Source organism: Coenobita brevimanus, chromosome 15 (genome assembly GCF_032717465.1).
Source record: "Coenobita brevimanus isolate Jiangsu-jjx chromosome 15, ASM3271746v2, whole genome shotgun sequence".
Lineage (NCBI taxonomy): Eukaryota > Metazoa > Arthropoda > Malacostraca > Decapoda > Coenobitidae > Coenobita > Coenobita brevimanus.
Window position 1 is genome coordinate 33,912,205 of NC_136968.1, and position 19,848 is coordinate 33,932,052.

Sequence of the window (19,848 nt, forward strand, 5' to 3'; positions counted from 1 at the left end):
TCTGTTGTTTATGATAAGCATAGATACTCTCTTGTTTATAGTATGCAAAGATACTCTCTGTTGTTTATGATAAGCAAATACACAGTTGTTTATGATAAGCAAAGATACTCTTGTTTGTGGTAAGTGAAGATACTCTTTGTTGTGTGGGGAGGATTGAGAAATATGAAAGGCAGGACACAGTGCAGTCGAAGGGTTATTGGTGAATTTTTTGTCTCTAGGTGGTTCCTGACGTCTTGCAGTGGAGATGAAAAATAAATGACTAGAAGAGTGTATTGAGTGAAGTGGAGGGGAGAGGAGGAGGGAGAGACCAAGGAAGAAGTGTAGGGATGGGATAAAGAGATGCATGAGAGAGTGAAGTGGAGGGGGAGAGGAGGAGGGAGAGACCAAGGAAGAAAAGTAGGGATGGAGTGAAGCGATATACAAGAGAGAGGAGGGAAAGACCAAGGATGAAGTGTAGGGATGGAGTGAAGAGATATACAAGAGTGGGGAGTTTGTGAGTGAAGTGGAGGGGGTGGAGGAGGAGGGAGAGACCAAGGATGAAGTGTACAGGTGGAGTAAAGAGATATATGAGAGAGGGGAGTGTATGTGAGTGAAGTGGAGGGGGAGGAGGAGGAGGGAGAGACCAAGGATCAAATATAGGGATGGAGCAAAGAGATAAATGAGAGAGGGGAGTGTGAGTTGAAGGGAGGGCAGCCAAATGTCAGAGGAGAGGGACAGTGAGAAGGGTATATGTTTGTAGCCACCTCTTACAATGCTCAGTCTGGCTGTTGATAGATTGATAAGATGCCTTACCCGATCAGGAGGAGCTGCACATCTCTCTCTTAATATCTAACTGTGGATGTATAAAATGTACCCATGTCATTGTAACATTTACCCATGCCAATGTGCCTATTCAAATGTGCCGCGCAGTCGCCATCGTGATATGTAACTTGGCCAGCTGGGCACTCTATGCGCCTGCGCGAGCAGAGAGAGAGAGAGAGCTTCTTCCACTTCGAGGCACGTGTACGCCTCACCTCACCTCTCCACTTCTTTATCTATCTCCTAGGGAAATAAAGATTCTACAGCAGGAAGATTACCTATCCTTCAACCCTGTGATTGCCCCCCATTGCATACAGGACTTCAATCAACATGGCGCAGTGATTAAGGCCCAAGGAGAAGATTTCAAGCTTATACCCCGCCACCGGGACCCGCATGGACGCCGCCATTATCTGTTTATGTTTGTTTTCGACCAGCGAGACAACTTCTAGATCGCCTTCAGTGGATTTACTGGGCAGTGTCAGTGCAGTGTTACAGTGGAGTGGTTATGTGCAAGTGCAGTGCAGTGCTTATTCTGTGTGAGGTTTTCGGGTGTTCTCGTCGCACCCGCTGGACATCTTGGATGGACGCCGTGATCGCCTATACTAACTATTTGCTCTGTCACACCCTCCCTCCTCATCCTTCATCATTGCACTGAGCGTCTGTACCCCAACGTCTCTCTGGGCAGCCAATCAGCGAGCCATACGTCAGAGCCTTACGTCAGATACCACGTCACGGCTGGACGGCCATTCACGACCCTCGCCCCGGCGACACCAGACGTCGCCAGACAGGATAATTTGTCCCGAGAAAGCTCCCAGTGAGTTGCCAACGCTCGCCCGCAACTCCACCTCTGCTTCCTGCACGAGTTTACTATAATTTCTAAGGGAGAAGATTTGTTCTTCTCTTCAGTTTTCTGCAGTGGTATTGTATCTCGTGAAATAAGTCAGGATGGAAGAATTCCCACTTGTAGAGCCCTCAGATGATACCCCACATGACTTACCACCTGCAAGACATGAACATCCGCCCACACTCCCACACACCCACACGCCCACAAGTGCTGAGGACGAGCGCTGTCAGCCTGAGTTGCCGTTACTCTCTCCAAATTTAACCCTACCGCCGCCATCCAGGACACATGATGGAGACTTACGGGTACTAATAAGATATTTGGAGGAAAGCAGATTAGCTACGGAAGCTCAGCATAGGCGTGAGGAAGCGGAGAGACGTCAAGAAGAGGCAAGAAGGGAAAAAATTCGTCAGGAAGATGAGGCAAGAAGGGAAGAAATTCGTCGAGAAGAGGAACACCGAAGATTTCAACAATTTCTCCAGCTACTCACACCTGTTACACAAGGTCCAAGTCAGGTTCACCAGCGGTCTGCTACCGAGACTTCGTCACACCCACCCACCCACGTCAACGCTACCCCACAAAAGGCTAGCACTCAGGCACCCCAACCGCTGAAGTCAGACGTTACATTTCAGAACTTCAGGGCCTGGAGAAGGCGCTGGGACGACTATGCTGTCACGGTGGACTTGTCTGCTCTGTCATTACCGAAGCAGCAGATACAGTTACGGATGTGTTTGTCTCTCGAGACCCAGCGATTGTTAGAACACACACTTGGTGTACCTCCAGATACCGCGAAAACAGTGGAAGAAGTCCTTGACGTTCTACAGAACCACTTCAGGAATCAACGAAATGAAGCTCTTCGCCGCCGGGATCTTCTTACATGCAAGCAAAAGGATGGTGAATCTTTTGACGACTACTATGTACGCCTGCAGTCGATTGCAGAGGAAGTTGACATATGCCCTGGAAATTCTAATGTCTGCAAGGAGACGCAGATAAAGATGGTACTTCTTATGGGAGTTCATGATGAAGAGCTCACACAGAAGATTATTGCCCGGGACTCTAATACCACACTTCAGGACGTGGTGAACGTTTGCAGAGCCCATGAAGCCACCAGGACAGCCACATCTGCGATTCGGGCCCCTACTGCTTCTGTCGCCAAGATTTCAAGATACCGCAAGGATAAAGGTCGTAACCATCAGCCAACTTCTACGCCGTCGACCAAATCTAATACCTGCCAGTATTGCAACAAGTCTCACAACTCAGCCAAGTGCCCAGCGGCTTCGAGCACTTGCAATAACTGTGGACGGAAGGGACATTGGGCCAGAACCCCAACCTGCCCTGCACTCAAGGTGAAATGCAAATACTGTACCAAGACAGGCCACTACGACAGATATTGCCGGAAGAAGACTGGTGATGCCAAGGCTGATAAGCATGTTACTCCGCCTTCAAGCACGACTACTAACGTTCGCAAGATTCAGGCCCATGCAACTCCTTCACCTTCACCCGTACCAGTTACTGTGTCTTATCGGGATGTATCTTCCCAGATCAGTTTCATACCTGACACAGGTGCGGAGGTCAGTGTCTTGGGACCACAACACCTTGCACATCTTCAGATTGACAGAAGTGACCTCCTACCTCCCACAGTTTCCAAGACTTTCACCGCAGATGGGTCGGAGATGTCGCCACCGCTTGGATCCTTAGAAGTTACCTTGACCCTTGCCAAGAGGTCATGCCAAGCCCGGTTACAGGTGCATGATGGTGTCACCACTCCGCTACTGTCCTTCAGCCATTGCAAGGAGTTGGCTATTATTTCGCCCAAGTTTCCTAAGCCCATTCTGCAAGTTACCCACGTACATCGATGCACTGAGTTCCCACTCACCGAAGCTACCCCACCTGCTGAGGCCAGGGACTACTTTGTCAGGAACTTTCCGGATGTACTTGCATCGAAAGATGATCTCAAGACTGCTCCACTACAACCAATGAAAGGAGACCCTATGAAGATACACATTAAACCCGACGCCACACCATTCGCTCTTACCACTCCACGTCAGATCCCCTACGCCTTCCGAGATGCAGTCCAGGACGAACTGCAGAGTATGGTGGCTCAAGGAATCATCAAGAAATGTGGGGATGAGCCTTCCGATTGGTGTCATCCTATGGTAGTTGTACCCAAACCTAAAGGAGTCAGGATTACCACTGATTTGACTAAACTTAACAGTCAAGTTGCCCGCCCTGTCCACTCTTCGATGACGCCTATTGCAGCTGTTCGTACGGTTGATTCTACAGCGAGGTACTTCACAACTGCGGACGCTCTCCATGGTTATTGGCAAATCGAACTGGCAGAGGAGGACAGGCATCTTACTACTTTCATTACACCTTACGGCCGCTATTACTACTGTCGCGGACCGATGGGCTTCGCCGCTACCGGAGATGCATACTGCTACCGTGGTGATCTTGCCCTCCAAGGTCTAACGAAATGCGTCAAAGTGGTGGATGACATATTGCTGTTTGACGATGATCTTCTGTCACATTACAAGAGGATTCAGGAGCTACTCACACGCTGCCGCTCACACGGTATCACTCTCAACAGGGATAAATTTATCGTGGCAGCCACTAAGGTCAACTTCTGTGGATACATTCTTTCGGACAAAGGAATCGCCGCCGACCCAGAACGTGTTGCAGCTCTTCTGGACTTCCCTACACCTGCTAACCTCACCGATTTACGCTCATTTATGGGGTTGGTGAATCAGTTATCTGAGTTTACACCCGAAATCGCCAAAACTGCCAAGCCACTTAGACCTCTCTTGAGCCCATCTCGCTCATTTACGTGGACTCCAGATCACGACTTGGCATTCAAGCAAGTCAAGAAAGCCTTGTCCAGTCCACCCATCCTCGCAGCATTCGACCCAGGACTACCTACATATCTCCAGACCGACGCATCTCGCCTGTATGGTATAGGTTACGCCCTACTGCAGGATCATGGTTCCAGTCAACTTCACCTCGTCCAGTGTGGCTCCCGTTTTTTGGCAGACGCCGAGACAAGATATGCCACCATAGAGTTGGAAATGTTGGCAGTCAGCTGGGCTCTTCAGAAGTGCCGCCTCTATCTTACAGGGCTCCAGTCTTTCACAGTTCACACTGACCATCGTCCACTAGTACCGATTCTGAACTCGTACACCTTGGACATGATTGAGAACCCTCGATTACAGAGATTACGAGAGCGCATGTCCCACTTCACCTTCAGAGCCGTATGGCGTGCTGGTAAGACACTCCGCATCCCAGATGCCTTCTCACGCGCACCTGTCAGCCGACCTACACCTGAGGATACATCGGACTCCGCTTCTACTACGGCACATCTACGGTCTGTCATAACTTCTGCGGCATATCAAGAGGACGACGCCCCGCGGATCGAAGCTGACCGTCACCTACAGGAGTTAGCAAATGCAGCCCAACAGGACCCTGACTACATTCGCTTACGTGACTGTATATTGGCTGGATTTCCTGCTAACAGGTATTCTCTACATACATCCTTGCTGCCTTATTGGAAACTCCGAGACTCCCTCTCTGTTGACGGATCACTCATACTACTAGGCGCTCGGATCGTCATTCCTGCTGCTCTTCGTCGCAAGACTCTCGCACGGCTACATGACAGTCATCGAGGAGTCGAGGCTACCAAGCGACGGTCACGCCAGACGGTATTCTGGCCTGGCATTGAGTCTGATATCACCAATACTGTCGCCGCCTGTGAGTCGTGCCAGCTTCTACGCCCTTCACAGCAGCAGGAACCGCTTCTCAACGATGATAAGCCCACCAGGCCCTTCGAGTCAGTCTCCGCTGATTTCTTTCAAGTTGCTGGGAAACATTTCCTAGTGATTGTCGACCGACTGTCGAACTGGCCAGCTGTCATCCCTTGCAAGAGTGACACCACCGCCTCCTCCACAATCCGATACTTCTGCAGCTACTTTCGAGAGGTAGGGGTACCTCTTCGGTTGCGCACAGATGGAGGACCACCTTTTTCGAGCAGTGAGTTTGCTGATTTCACTCGTCGATGGGGGACCCAGCACTTCATGTCATCGCCTCATTACCCGCAGTCGAATGGCCACGCCGAGGCTGCTGTTAAGGCCGTCAAGAGGCTTATCATGGCAACAGCACCGTCTGGTAACATAAATTGTGAAGCCTTCGACCGGGGACTCATGGAACTGAGGAATGTCCCCAACCACACCGGCTACTCACCTGCTCAAGTTCTATTTGGTCATAACCTCCGCAGCTGTGTACCTGCTCATCCGCAGTCCTTCAAGAGTGACTGGAAGGACTTGGCAGACGACTGGGACAGACGGGTCGCCTCCAGAGCCGCCCAGGTCAAGAAGCACTACAATCAACACGCCCGTGATCTCCCCAGGCTGGCTATGGGTCAACATGTTCGCGTTCAGGACCCCACTTCACGCCGGTGGGATAAGGTCGCCATCGTTATGGGTGGTGCTCGCTCCAGGGAATACGAGGTTAAGCTTCCAAGTGGCCGAGTGCTACGTCGAAACCGCAGATTCTTATATCCAGTGCCCGACCCACACTCTGACACTACACCTAACATCCCTGTGGTCCCTTGTCATGACATGGAAAAGTCTAATTTACAGACAGACATCGAAAAGTCCAATTCAGTTTCTCCTCCCAAGACCCCACGTAGATCTCCAAGGCTAAATAAGTCCTAACACAGTGTACACTGCCCGTAAGAAGTCCCTGTATGTTTGCTTACAATGTACACACTTTGTAGACACTTGTAGGATTTTCATACATTGCTTGTTACCATGTATTGATTACCTGTGGGATTGTATCTACTTTAACATGTTGCAGTCACTTGTATATTGCTGAGTTGCATACTTTATTTTATGAATTACGGGGATGTTTCACATATATATTTTCTATGTATGTTACTTTTCAGCCGTTCGACTTCTTCGAACGCAAAGGGAAGGGGAGGTGTGGATGTATAAAATGTACCCATGTCATTGTAACATTTACCCATGCCAATGTGCCTATTCAAATGTGCCGCGCAGTCGCCATCGTGATATGTAACTTGGCCAGCTGGGCACTCTATGCGCCTGCGCGAGCAGAGAGAGAGAGCTTCTTCCACTTCGAGGCACGTGTACGCCTCACCTCACCTCTCCACTTCTTTATCTATCTCCTAGGGAAATAAAGATTCTACAGCAGGAAGATTACCTATCCTTCAACCCTGTGATTGCCCCCCATTGCATACAGGACTTCAATCAACACTAACAACACTGATGTGGGTTTATTGGACAGTAACATGATGTAAATATTGTCTGATGATAGAGATGAAGGCTAAAAATGATATGGGTAGATATGAAGAGATGACTGTAGGTTGATGTACAGATAGATAAGTTAGCTAGATAAGTAGGTGGATGTATAGGGGAAGGATGGGTGGAAAAGTAGATACTGTAGATGGATGGATGGATGGGTAGGTAGGTTGATAGATAGACAGACAGATAGATAGAACGTCTTACCCGATCAGATGGAAAAGCGTGTCCCTCTATCAGTATCTTGTATCGCTGTGTTGTGGGTTTGTAGAAGGCCAGCATCAGGAGGTGGAGGTTAACAGTGAGTCCGTTCATGAGCACCACCGAGTCTTCATCGGCCCCCACTAGATTGCCGAGGGATTTGCGTCCATACTGATCACATAGGGCTGCTGGCACAGGCTCCCTAAAGTGCATCTCAACACCACTGTAAAAACAAGGTTAACCCCTTTAGGCTGAGTATGTAATGCAGATTAACCCGTTTTGCCTGAGGACTGAATGTAAGTTAACCCCTTCAGTCTGAGGATATTATTTTTTATTATTTTTACTGATGATAACCAGAGGAAGGAAGAACATGTCCCCAATTCATAAAAAAGTCTAACAATTGAACTGTGGCGGGAATCTAATCAGGGGAAGTGAATTGCATAGAAGAGCAGTTTGGGTAGTAAAGGAATTTGATTTACAGAAGCTCTGCAATATGGCAGTGTGACAGTCCAGTCATGAAATGCATTGCATACATACTTACATACATAAAAATATCGTCATTCTTCCACACACAGAATCCCTGTATTGGGGTTGGCCATGGTATAGGTGGTATCATGGAACCAGAACCTGAACCAGTTGCCAAAACTAGGTGATTAGTTATTATTTGCTGGAAGTTGCTTGGAAAAATATATGTTAGAAGACTTGCCACAGCGTGAGGAATCTTGGCCTGAACGTTGACTCTTAATTGTATTTTGTGGCATCCAAGACGCAATTTTTTCTGTCTCAAAATTACCTTGAAATTTCCCCACGTGTCCTCATAGCAGTGTAGCATTATAGTAGTTTGGTGTCTAGTGTACACCCAGCTCAAGTAAGCTGATAATCATTGGTGAATTGACAGCTAACTTACCAAAAGGCAATTATCGTCATTTCACTGGCTGTTCACTCACTAATTAGCAAAGCACTTATGTTGGTGAGATGCTGGCTAGTGAGGCCGTGCTGAGTCTATATAAACTTTTGTTACATATAGAAATTCAGTCGCCCTTGCTAGGCTAGCTTTTCTCACAGATTGTATCATTCGTATTTTTTATAAAGGCACCAGCATTCCTGCATGCATTGGCCGTGTGTGTGTGAGTGTGTGTGTGAGTAGCAGGCACCTGGAAGTGTAGCAGTAAATGTTTTGACTCTACCCGATATGTTTTAAAGTGAATGGCATTGTGTTTTTATTAAATTCTGATCAGTTAAGTATGTTTTGTTAAGTTTTGATGGTGTGAGGCAATGTATAGCTGAGAGTTAGGTAATTATAGTGAGAGAAGGGGTTAGAGACAAGTGTTTACCACGTACCCAAACAGCATCGCTATATTAAACTTATAAAATAAATCACAAAGGAAGAGGTGTTAGGGAGATTAATAAACTGACGAGAATATAGGTGAGATTTGGGGAGACTTTTGGTTAGTTTCTCTTTCTCTTTCTCTCTCTTCTCAGGTAGGGAAGGAGGTCTGATTAATGATGATGATGATGGAGAAGAACAATGTGCAAGGATGATGGTGGTGGTGGTGGTGAAGAAGGAGAGAGGAGGAGGAGGAGGAGGATGATGGTGAAAAAGTTGGAGATGGAAGGATGATGATGATACAAAGGAAGGATGATGATGATGATGATGATGGTAATAATAATTGGAAGGGAAAAGGATAGTTATGATGATGATAGGAAGAAAGATGGTTGGCACACTGAAAGCAGTGATGAGAAATAGGGAGGTGAGTATGGAAGTTAAGAAGTCACTGCATGATGGTATTGTGATCCCTACCCTGACGTATGGAAGCGAGGCGTGGACCTTGCAAGAGGGGAACAAGTCAAGAGTGAGAGCAGTGGAAATGAGTTACTTGAGAGGAGCATGTGGAGTGACGTGGAGGGACAGGTTGACGAATGAAGAAGTGAAGGAACGTTGTGGGGTAGATGTGGATGTGGTTGAAAAGATTAGGAGAAATACACTGAGGTGGTTTGGACATGTGGAGAGGATGGAGAATGAAAGACTGACTAAGAGGGTGTATGTAGGTGAGGTGGAGGGAGGGAGAGGGAGGGGTAGACCGAGGATGAGGTGGAGGGATGGAGTTGAGAGGTATATGAGGGAGGGGGGGGGTGAGTTGGGGGGAGGGGAGTCAAATTGTGGGTGACAGAGTGACTTGGAGGCGTTTTGTCTGCGGCAACCCTTTGCGGGATTAGGGCGTCGGGCTATAGATAGATAGATTATCATCCATCCATCCATCCATCATCCAATTCTATGTTGCCCCATGAGGAGCGTAGAAGCCCGGGGCTAGGCAGTTCGGTCCTGACATTTAAGATGAGAGTGAATTATTATTATTAATATTATTGAAATTATTATTACAGTATATTATTATCGTCACAGGAAGGAAGAAGGATGATGATGATGATGATGGTGGTTGTAGAGAGAATAATGATTAATGATGATGAGGGACTAAGAGAGTGATACAGGAAATATTGTAGCATCTGTTTTCATCTATTCACCTGCATAACCTCCTGAAAGTCATTCAAATTTATGCTCAATATTAATTCTGTGTGGGCGCGTCTGCATTGTAATTAATTCTCACTTACACCAGGCATCAGAGGCCTGAGGGTGTTAATTCCTTCCCTCTGGCTACTTATCCCCTTCCATCTGTTTGCAGAGGAGCTTACATGTGATGAGTCTGCTTACAATGGGTGGGGTTAAGCAGCTACATTGTCCACCCAGGAGCCAAACCACCTCATGTTTCCCCACACGTCACCTTGGGAAGGACCGTGCCAGGCCCTGGTGAGGTCAGACAGGGTCCTTGTCTACCACAAGGGGCGCTGGTTCCTTGCATGGTGTATGTACTATACTGTATCTGTAGGACAGCCCCACAGAACAAGTTACAATACTTACCTGTGGTTGATGAGACTGCTGAGCCAGACAGACCAGGGTTAAGCAGCAGCAGCAGCAACAACAACAACAATAACATTTTTTTTTTCCTGTGTAAACTGTACCTCACCCCATCGTTTGGCAGGAAGATTGCTGAATGATGATGATGATGATGATAACGCTGTTTCATTCAGGTTAATGCCAGACCGTTTTATTCAGCTTTGAGTGTGTCATAGAGACCCAAGAATGTGAACCATGCCCTAGTACCAGTTTTGTCTATTATACTGCTTTTAACCCATCGGTGTCGAGGGTTCTTGTGTGAGGGATTGTGCAGGAAGGGGTACCAAGCATGCTGCCCTCTACCTCTTGTCACTTAGTCATGAAGTTCATTGGTTCCTACCCCTGGGTTCTCTCCTTTATTAACTTTTGAAAATGCCATGTTCTGGCCTATATTCAGGTTGCTGGGCACAAATGGGTTGATGTGACATGGCATAAAATTGCCATATGTCTTGAGTGTTAACTTTTATAATTAGATTTACTCTAGAATATGATGCTAGTCACAAAGAAGTGTTAGGGTAGAAATTTAGTTCCATAGCATTGTCTTTTTCTGCTAATGAACCATGTGAAATACACAACAAAAGACTGAAAATGTGGCCCAAGTGAGTATAAATAGTATACAACTACCGCTGAACTGATAAAGGTGTAGGTTGCTGCTGCTGCTGCTTCTGCTGTTTGCCTCTGGGTCTGTTTGGCCCCTGTTGACAACAGAGAAGCAGCTGCTTCTATGGTGCCATCTTACCAGTACAGTACATACACAGTGTAGGGATGAAGCACCCCCCATGTGGTAGACAGTGCCTCACCACCGTCAAACTAGGATCCTTCCCATGGTGAGGATCAGGGAAGTATCAGGAGGTTTGGCTCCTGGGTGGATGTCACAGCTGTTCCACCCAGGGTGCACAGCACTGCCACATGTAGATTCCTTGTCAGTGCTAGAGGTGCAGATATTAGTGTACAGTAGTCACACCTCACCTGTAAACATGGAGAGGTTGTTGTCTTGATGGAGTGATCCCTTCATATTTGTAGCTAAAACATTGACTTAGGCATCCATGCAGAAGGAATTTTGTTTGTGTGTATTTGTATTTGGGTGAGTGTAAATCAAGCTCTTATTACCAGCTTCATAAGAAAAATACCTTCCATAAGTAGCACTGCATAATCTTGCTGCGCCTTACTTGTAAACTGGTTGAGATTGAACTTTTTTTCTTTCTCTCTTGTCTTTTTCCCCTTTATTTATTATTTTTTTTACTTGCTCACATGAAAATATTAATGTCAGAGTAGAAAGAGTACAGGCGGGTCCCATAATACAAGTGAGATATATTAATGAAGGACTGCTGAGGCAGTGGAAACTTGTGTAACGGATTTTAAAAAAGGGATCATGTAAGCTCATATAATGGAATACATAACCTCTGGGAAAAACAGGGTTTGGTTAAATGACCCTTCTCGCATCACTGAGTTTGGGTCTGAATTGCCCATTCTCGTTTCAGCAGTGTCACCTTTTGCCCAGTTTCACATCATCGGTGTCTTGTGTTATCGGTTTCTCGTATCATTGGTTTCTCATGTTGCCCATTCTCATTGTTGGTTTCTTATATCATTGGTTTCTCATATCACTTTCTCGCATTGCCCATTCTCATATCGTTGGTTTCTTGTGTCATTGATTTCTCATGTTAGTTTCTCGTAATGCCCATTCTCATATCGTCGGGTTCTCATGTCATTGGTTTCTGGTATCATCGGTTTCTCATATCATTGGTTTTTTGTATAGCGGATGCCTGCATAACAGACCCACCTGGATGCTTGTTTGACTCACCAGTTTGCCCAGCTTTGTAGAATGCCGTTGATGCGTTGGTCGGCGGAGAGTGGCTTGAGACCGAGGGAGTTGCCACAGAGGTACACACACTCCTCCCGGGGGTCCACTAGGCTGGGATCTGTGGCCTCTAGTCCCCCCTTCCTCGGGTATGCAAACCTGCCGGGGATGGAAGCTTATATTTTGAGTTACTTTGTGGGTTTGTGGAGGGAGGGGGAGGCTGAGGATGAGATGGAGGGATGGAGTGGAGAGGTATATGAGAGAGGGGGGTGTGAGCTGGGAGCAGGGTAGTGAAATGGTGGGGGACAGGGCGACATGGAGACGATTTGTTTGTGGTCACCCTTTACAGGATTAAGTTGTCTGGCAATAGGTGTAGATTTGTGGATTTTGTAACATCTATAGCAAATTAGGGGCTGAGTGGTATAGGCTGCTTTGTACCATCTTTTCCATAGTGGTTGAGGTTTGTACAGTATTGAAAGAAGCGTAGGAGGCATTGTAACACATTTTTAATGATATGTTTTCCATATTACACCTTCACACTCTCTTGTATGTTAGCAATATTTAAATCCAGTGATAGTCTTATAGTTTGTTTGAATGTCGCTCAGAATACAGTATTATGGTGTTATGTGCAGAAAAAAATAAATTGCAAAAAAAAGGTGTAACAGAGCCACAAGAATCAATAAAAATACAACAAACAGACTTCACATTGTAGGGATTAAGAGGTGAAAGTTGAGCGAGTTGCCACAGAATCACAGTCACGGTTAGGAATAACACTCCAGTTTTTTTGGTCGAAGAATTATATATGAAACTTACATGGAGGCGATTTGTTTGTGGCCACCCCAAACGGGATTGAGGCGTCTGGCAATAGATAGATAGACATGATATTCTAAAAAGTTTGTTGCGTTTTGAAGATAATAACACTAAGTTTTAAAAATAATTGTTCGTTGTCTTGCTTTTTATTGTAAGGAGGTTGATTGATATGAGTCCACAGTATTACATAAATTGTTTTGTTTGGTCCACTAGTCTGCCGTCCATTGGGTCTAGTGTCCCTTCTTTAGGTGTACGAACCTGAAGGAGAGAGAGAGAGAGAAAGAGAGAGAGAAAGAGAGAGAGAGAGAGAGAGAGAGGCCTGTATTCTTGTTGTTAAGGAAGCTCCCTAACACCTTTTCCTTAGCGATTTATTTTTGGATCCAGCTGTTTAATATTCTGTTGTACCTTACTTATCCAGAGTATGGCTATATTTGAATGATTCAAGCAGAAGAGTATGGTAACTTAATGTACTCGTATAATAAGCAAAAGAAATCACTTAGGAAAAGGTGTTAGGGAGCTTCCTTACCCAGCATTAGAGATTAAGGATTTCTGTCTTCAAACTCACTTGCTCCTAAACTCCCTTAGTGGGTCGTTTTGGTCCATGAAGGCAGCAAACTCAGCGCTGAGCACATCAAGGCCGTTCTTTTCAGCAGTCTGCCTCAGCATCACTGCAGGACTGGGTTGCTTGTCTCCTCCTAGTGATGGATCCATTGCCTGAAATACACGCTGTGTGATGGAGGGATGTGAGGTGAAGAAAGGGCAGCTTGAAGGCAGGTGATGGATCCATTGTTGTGTGATGGAGGGATGTGAGGTGGAGAAAGGGCAGCTTGATGCCAGGTGACAGATCCATTGCCTTAACTACCTACAGTGTGTGTTTTGTGATGGAGGGATGGGTTGGTAAATGATGGAGGGGGATGTAAGGTACAGAGGAGAGGTTGACATGGTGATTTGTGTGTAGTCACTTCTTACAGGATTTAAGACATGTGGCAGTAAGGTAGATAGATGTTGATGAATGATATAATGATATATACTGTGCAATTGTGTAGATGGATGTCGATGGATGGTGTAATGATATATACTGTACAATTGTGTAGATGGATGTTGATGGATGGTGTAGTGATATATACTGTACAATTGTGTAGATGGATGTTGATGGATGGTGTAGTGATATATACTGTACAATTGTGTAGATGGATGTTGATGGATGGTGTAGTGATATATACTGTACAATTGTGTAGATAGATGTTGATGGATGGTGTAATGATATATACCGTACAATTGTGTAGATGGATGTTGATGGATGATGTAGTGGTGATGTGCAGTATATGATTTTTAATTATGGTGTATACAGCTGAAATATCGTTACTCTTATTATTAGCAACGTTATTTGCAAACATGTTTTCATGAAGTTGGTTTCTGTGTATGTATGTATATATTCTGTGTATGTATGTATATATTGTGTATGTGTATGTTTTCTGTACATGTATCTCTCTGTTGTCTAGGAATGTTGGTAAGTTAAAAAAATATGTACCATGAGCACTGGATATAATTTGGATCAGAATTCGCATATTGTGTGGGGGTCTGGGAAGAAGTGTTGGAATTTGATGCAGATAGGTGAGAGGTCAAGATAATGTGTCAAGGTCAGAGGTCAAGGTAACTAGTCAAGGTCAGAGGTCAAGGTAACTAGTCAAGGTCAGAGGTCAAGATAACGAGTCAAGGTGTAGATCGGTCAGAAGTCAAGGTCAGAGGTTCACTTCTAGGTTCAGTAGGTTTACGATGGAGGAGCTGAGGTAGGATGGGACTGCAGTGTATTGGTGTTGTGATGAGGAGGGTGGATTGAAATGGTCTGGGCAGGTGCAGAGGATGGGGGATGGTAATTGGGTGCAGAAGGTCAAAAGTTTGGTGTTAGGGGTAGGGTTGCAAGAGGCAGACCAAAAAAGACCTGGGACGAGGTCATTGAGCGTGACTTCAGGGTTAAGGGACTGAATAGGGAAGCTGCCAGAGATCGAGCAGCAAGGAAAGCCGCCAGTAGGTGATCAAGCCGACGCATGCAAGCATGTTGGAGCCATTGAAAACGAAATTATTGTTCTTGTTAGTTATTATTATTATTATTATTATTATTAATTGTTATTTTACTACTACTACTACTACTACTAATGATGGTGTTTGTGATGATAAATAACAAAGATAATAATAAATAACAATGATGATAATAATGATGATGATGATAGGGTAGAATAAACGGTAATTATCATGGAAATAATTGGTCGTTGCAGTTAAACTATTTGGGTCATTAAAAAATTCCGAAATCGGGGAGTCATGCCCCGCTCCCTCTCTCTCGCTCTCAATTACCGTGAAAGCTCTGAGTCACCACGTACATGTGTGTGTGTGTGTGTGTGTGTGTGTGTGTGTGTGTGTGTGTGTGTGTGTGTGTGCGCGCGCGCGCGATTTAGAGAGAGAGAGAGAGAGAGAGAGAGAGGCAGGTAAGGTTATCGTGTGTGTAATTATTATCTTTATTATTATTATTATTATTATTATTATTATTATTGTATGGTGGTGGTGTAGTCATCATCATGGTTTTTTATTGTCTTCGTGGTGATGATGATGATGATGATGATGATGATCATCATCATCATCATCATCATCCTCGGCGGCCTTTCCGCTCGATGTCAAAAGGCCATAAATGAGTCATAACTCGGGAACCGGTGGCGCGATTGGACTGGAATTGTTTTATTCTTCAAGTTAGAACATTTTAGCAATACGGTGCTCTAACAAAAATTACGCCGTGTTTGCTGTGTTAGTCACAAACAGACAGACCAACAGACATAGCCTACAGGAGTCGGATTATTATAATATAGATCATCATCATTATTATTATCATCATGTTATCATGATCATCATCGTCGTCGTCGTCATCATGACCAATGCTATCATCATTCATTCATTCATTTTTTCATCAATCATTCATTCATCATACGATTTATCATTATATATTTATGTACATATATTTTTCACCTGATAATGTTGCCAGAATAAGGCATTCGATAATTATTCAAGCTTTTTTTTCTTTTCTTTTTCTTTTTTTTTCTTTTTTTAAGCAATACACAACCATTCAAACTTTTTCGTTTTTCAGAAATTTGGCTGAACGGAGCTGCTGCCAGGGAGAGGACTTGATGAGTAAGTTTTATATTATTATTATTAGTATTAGTATTAGTATCATTATTTCTTGTTCTGCTTGTTCATTTTTTTTTCTTCTACTTCTTCGTCTTATTATTATCACATTATTATTATTATTATTATTATTATTATTAACTCGATGTAGTGACTGCCCTTTCCTTTCTTCCTTCTGTCTGTTTGTCTTTGTGTGTTTGAGTTTGTCTGTGTGTAACTGTTTGCATCTCATGAAATTGTAAACGGATTCCAGTTAAATCTAGTAGCGCTAATGAATAGACTGTCACACTGCCATACTGCACAACGTCGTCAGCCTGTCAGAAATCTTTTATTCCCCGAATTGCATCTTTTTTTGAACTTGTGTCCCCAGAGTTTTCCCCCTAAACTTCAAAATACAGCTGTTTAAGTCCAACCGTTACAGATTTTTTTTTATGAGCGGTGGACGCCAATAATCAGGTGTATGGATTATTTTTTTTTATTTGTTTTTCCTTCCTCTTCCGTTATTGTAAAAAAATAAAAAGTTAAGGAAGACCTGATTAGAGTCTGAGGTGGATCAGAAATAAAATATAAATTGTATTGGTGTCAGGAAGTATGCAGTCTCAGGTTCAGTAAGAGAGCAGAGTAAGACTAGAATTAATTGATTGACTCTGTGACTTTTGGCAGGAAGGGAAATATTTTTGAGTGGATGGATACATGGGTAGATAGATAGATAGTTGAATTGGTAGGTATAGATAGTTGGATAGATAGGTAGTTAGGAAATAGATTGGGATTTTTAGAGTTGATAGATGGATGGATGGGTAGATAGATAGATAGTTGAATTGGTAGGTATAGATAGTTGGATAGAGAGATAGTTAGGAAATAGATTGTGATTTTTAGAGTCGATGGATGGATGGATGGGTAGATAGGTAGATAGATAGAAGGATGGGTAGATAGATAGGTAGATAGATAAATGGATGGATGGGTAGATAGGTGGGAAGATAGATAGATGGATGGATGGGTAGATAGGTAGATAGATAGAAGGATGGGTAGATAGATAGGTAGATAGATAAATGGATGGATGGGTAGATAGATGGGAAGATAGATAGATAGATAGATAGATGGATGGATGGGTAGATAGATGGGAAGATAGATAGATGGATGGGTTGATGGTTAGGAAACAGACTGGAATTTTTAGACGTGATATAGCATTAATTTTGACGGTCGTAACGTAAAGAAGTTTCCTCACACTTTTTCCTGAGTGATTTATTGTGCTTATTATACCTTAACGTTGGTCTGTTTGTTATTTATTGTGCTTATTATACCTTAACGTTGGTCTGTTTGCTATTTATTTTGCTTATTATACCTTAACGTTGGCCTGTTTGTTATTTAGTTTGCTTATTACACCTTAACGTTGGCCTGTTTGCTAATTATTATTTTGCTTATTATACCTTAACGTTGACCTGTTTGCTATTTATTATTTTGCTTATTACACCTTAACGCTGGCCTGTTTGCTATTTATTGTGCTTATTATACCTTAACGTTGGCCACTTTGTTACTTATTTTGATTATTATACCTTAACGTTGGCCTTTTGTTATTTGATTTGGATGTTATACCTTAACATTGGTCTGTTTGTTACTTATTTTGCTTATTACACCTTAACGTTGGCCTGTTATTTATTTATTTTGCTTATTACACCTTAACGTTGGCCTGTTATTTATTTATTTTGCTTATTACACCTTAACGTTGGCCTGTTTGCTATTTATTTTGCTTATTGCACCTTAACGTTGGCCTGTTTGCTATTTATTTTGCTTATTGCACCTTAACGTTGGCCTGTTTGCTATTTATTTTGCTTATTACACCTTAACATTGGCCTGTTTGCTATTTATTTTGCTTATTACACCTTAACGTTGGCCTGTTTGCTATTTATTTTGCTTATTACACCTTAACGTTGGCCTGTTTGCTATTTATTTTGCTTATTACACAACGTTGGCGTGTTTGTAATTTATTATTGAATCTCGTGGTGGTTTGCGTCACCATTATACAAGGGTGGGGTGCAGTATGCGGAATAACTCGGTAAAGAAGAGGTGTTTCGTATCCCCCAAGCCAGTGAAACTAGTAGTAGTAGTAGTAGTAATTCACCGGGTCGGTCAGGATCACTTGATGGTCGTGATCGTCAGCTTTTACCCTCCCGGAAGGGAGCTGAGAGCTCATATAGTCCGATCTGAGGGCAAGGCTGTGACCTTCACACACGCACGCACCCGTCCCCTTGCTCGAGGGGGACAGTAACCACCCACTTCGTCAGTGAAACTTTTCGCAACCTGAGAGAGGCGCGAACTCCCGTCCACCAGTTGGCAAGCGAGAGCGTTACCACTGCACCAGCGAGCGGTAGTAGTGGTGGTGGTGGTGGTGGTGATGATGGTAATGATAGTAGTAATAGTAGTACTAGTGGTAATGATAGTAGTAGTAATGATAGTAGTAATAGTAGTAGTAGTAATGATGGTAGTAATAGTAGTAGTAGTAATTATGGTAATGGTATTAATGGTAGTAGCCGTAGTAATAATAGTAATGGTAGTAGTAGTGGTAGTAGCAGTAGCCGTGGTAGTAGTAGTAACACTAGTCGTAGTTGTGGTAGTAGCAATAGTCGTACTAGTAGTAGTAGTTGTCGATCATTAACATAGCCACACAGCTCCTCCTGCCGGTCATATCCATGCCACCACATGCAGGCGTCCCTTCCCACCAGCACCATATATACAAACATTCCTGGACTTCAGACGGTATTGTAAATATTGCCCAAGTTACCCCTCAAGGTTAGCGAGTCCTGCCCATCATAGGAAGCATATTTAAATCTGTTTCGAGATGTTCATTTATCTCGTAGTCTATCTATCTATCCATCCATCTATAGCCCGACGCCCAAATGCCGCAAAGGGTGGCCGCAAACAAAACGCCTCCAAGTCGCTCTGTCACCCACCATTTGACTGCCCTCCCCCCAACTCACTCCCCCCTCCCTCATATGCCCCTCAACGCCATCCCTCCACCTCATCCTCGGTCTCCCCCTCCCTCTCCCTCCCTCCACGTCACCTACATACACCCTCTTAGTCAGTCTCATTCTCGTAATAAAGCTGGCATCTCCATCTTGAATGCTGGGATATAACAAGAGATTAATGCTAGTCACGAAGAAATGTGCTCGTCTCTCCATCTTATAACAAGAGATTAAGAACTGGCTGATGCTAGTCACGAAGAAGTGTGCCCATCTCTCCATCTTCAGTGCTGGGATATGACAAGAGATTAGGGACTGGAATATGATGCTAGTCACGAAGAAGTGTGCTTATGATGCTAGTCACGAAGAAGTTTGCTCATCTCCCTATCTTGAATGCTGGGATACAACAAGAAATTAAGGACTGGAATATGATGCTAGTCACGAAGAAGTGTGCCGGAAAGGATGTAGAATCAGCATTTTCTTTCTCTGCTCTTATGCTATAGAGAATAAGCAGGAAAAGGAAGAAAATCCATAATAGATACTAGAATATTATGCTAGTCACGAAGAAGTGCTATGTGAAGAATGCTAGAGCGATTGGAAATAAGATGCAATAGGACGAAAATCACATTAACTTGGCCCAGAGTTTCGTCGTTTTTGCAGCGTATGTCACGTTGTTCATTGGCAGAAAAAGTCTACGGCTCTGTATCCCTTCCATATCACTTCTTCGTGACTAGCAGGAAACTCTACGGCTCTGCATCCCTTCCATAGCACTTCTTCGTGACTAGCAGGAAACTAAGGCTCTGCATCCATTCCGTAGCACTTCTTCGTGACTGGCATGAAACTCTACGCCTCTGCATCCCCTCCATAGCACTTCTTCGTGACTAGCAGGAAACTCTACGGCTGTGCATCCCTTCCATAGCACTTCCTCGTGACTAGCACCATACTCTTACATGGGTCTATTATTACAGCACAGCTTTCAAGATGGAGAGATGGCAGTTTTATGCGTAGTGTAAAAT

The 19,848-nt window shown here is 44.2% G+C and overlaps 1 protein-coding gene across 1 annotated transcript in view; it reads right to left on the reverse strand.

The window, feature by feature from the left end:
• LOC145390771 (kynureninase-like) overlaps positions 1-19,848 on the reverse strand; it is a 36,522-nt gene that overhangs the window by 15,132 nt on the left and 1,542 nt on the right. Inside the window, exons 2-4 of the mRNA XM_080265574.1 lie at positions 13,270-13,418; positions 11,898-12,053; positions 7,153-7,369 (exon numbers count right to left, since the gene is read on the reverse strand). Coding sequence (XP_080121700.1) covers positions 7,153-7,369; positions 11,898-12,053; positions 13,270-13,415 — 519 coding nt within the window. The 5' untranslated portion in view covers positions 13,416-13,418. The remainder of the gene's footprint in view (positions 1-7,152; positions 7,370-11,897; positions 12,054-13,269; positions 13,419-19,848) is intronic.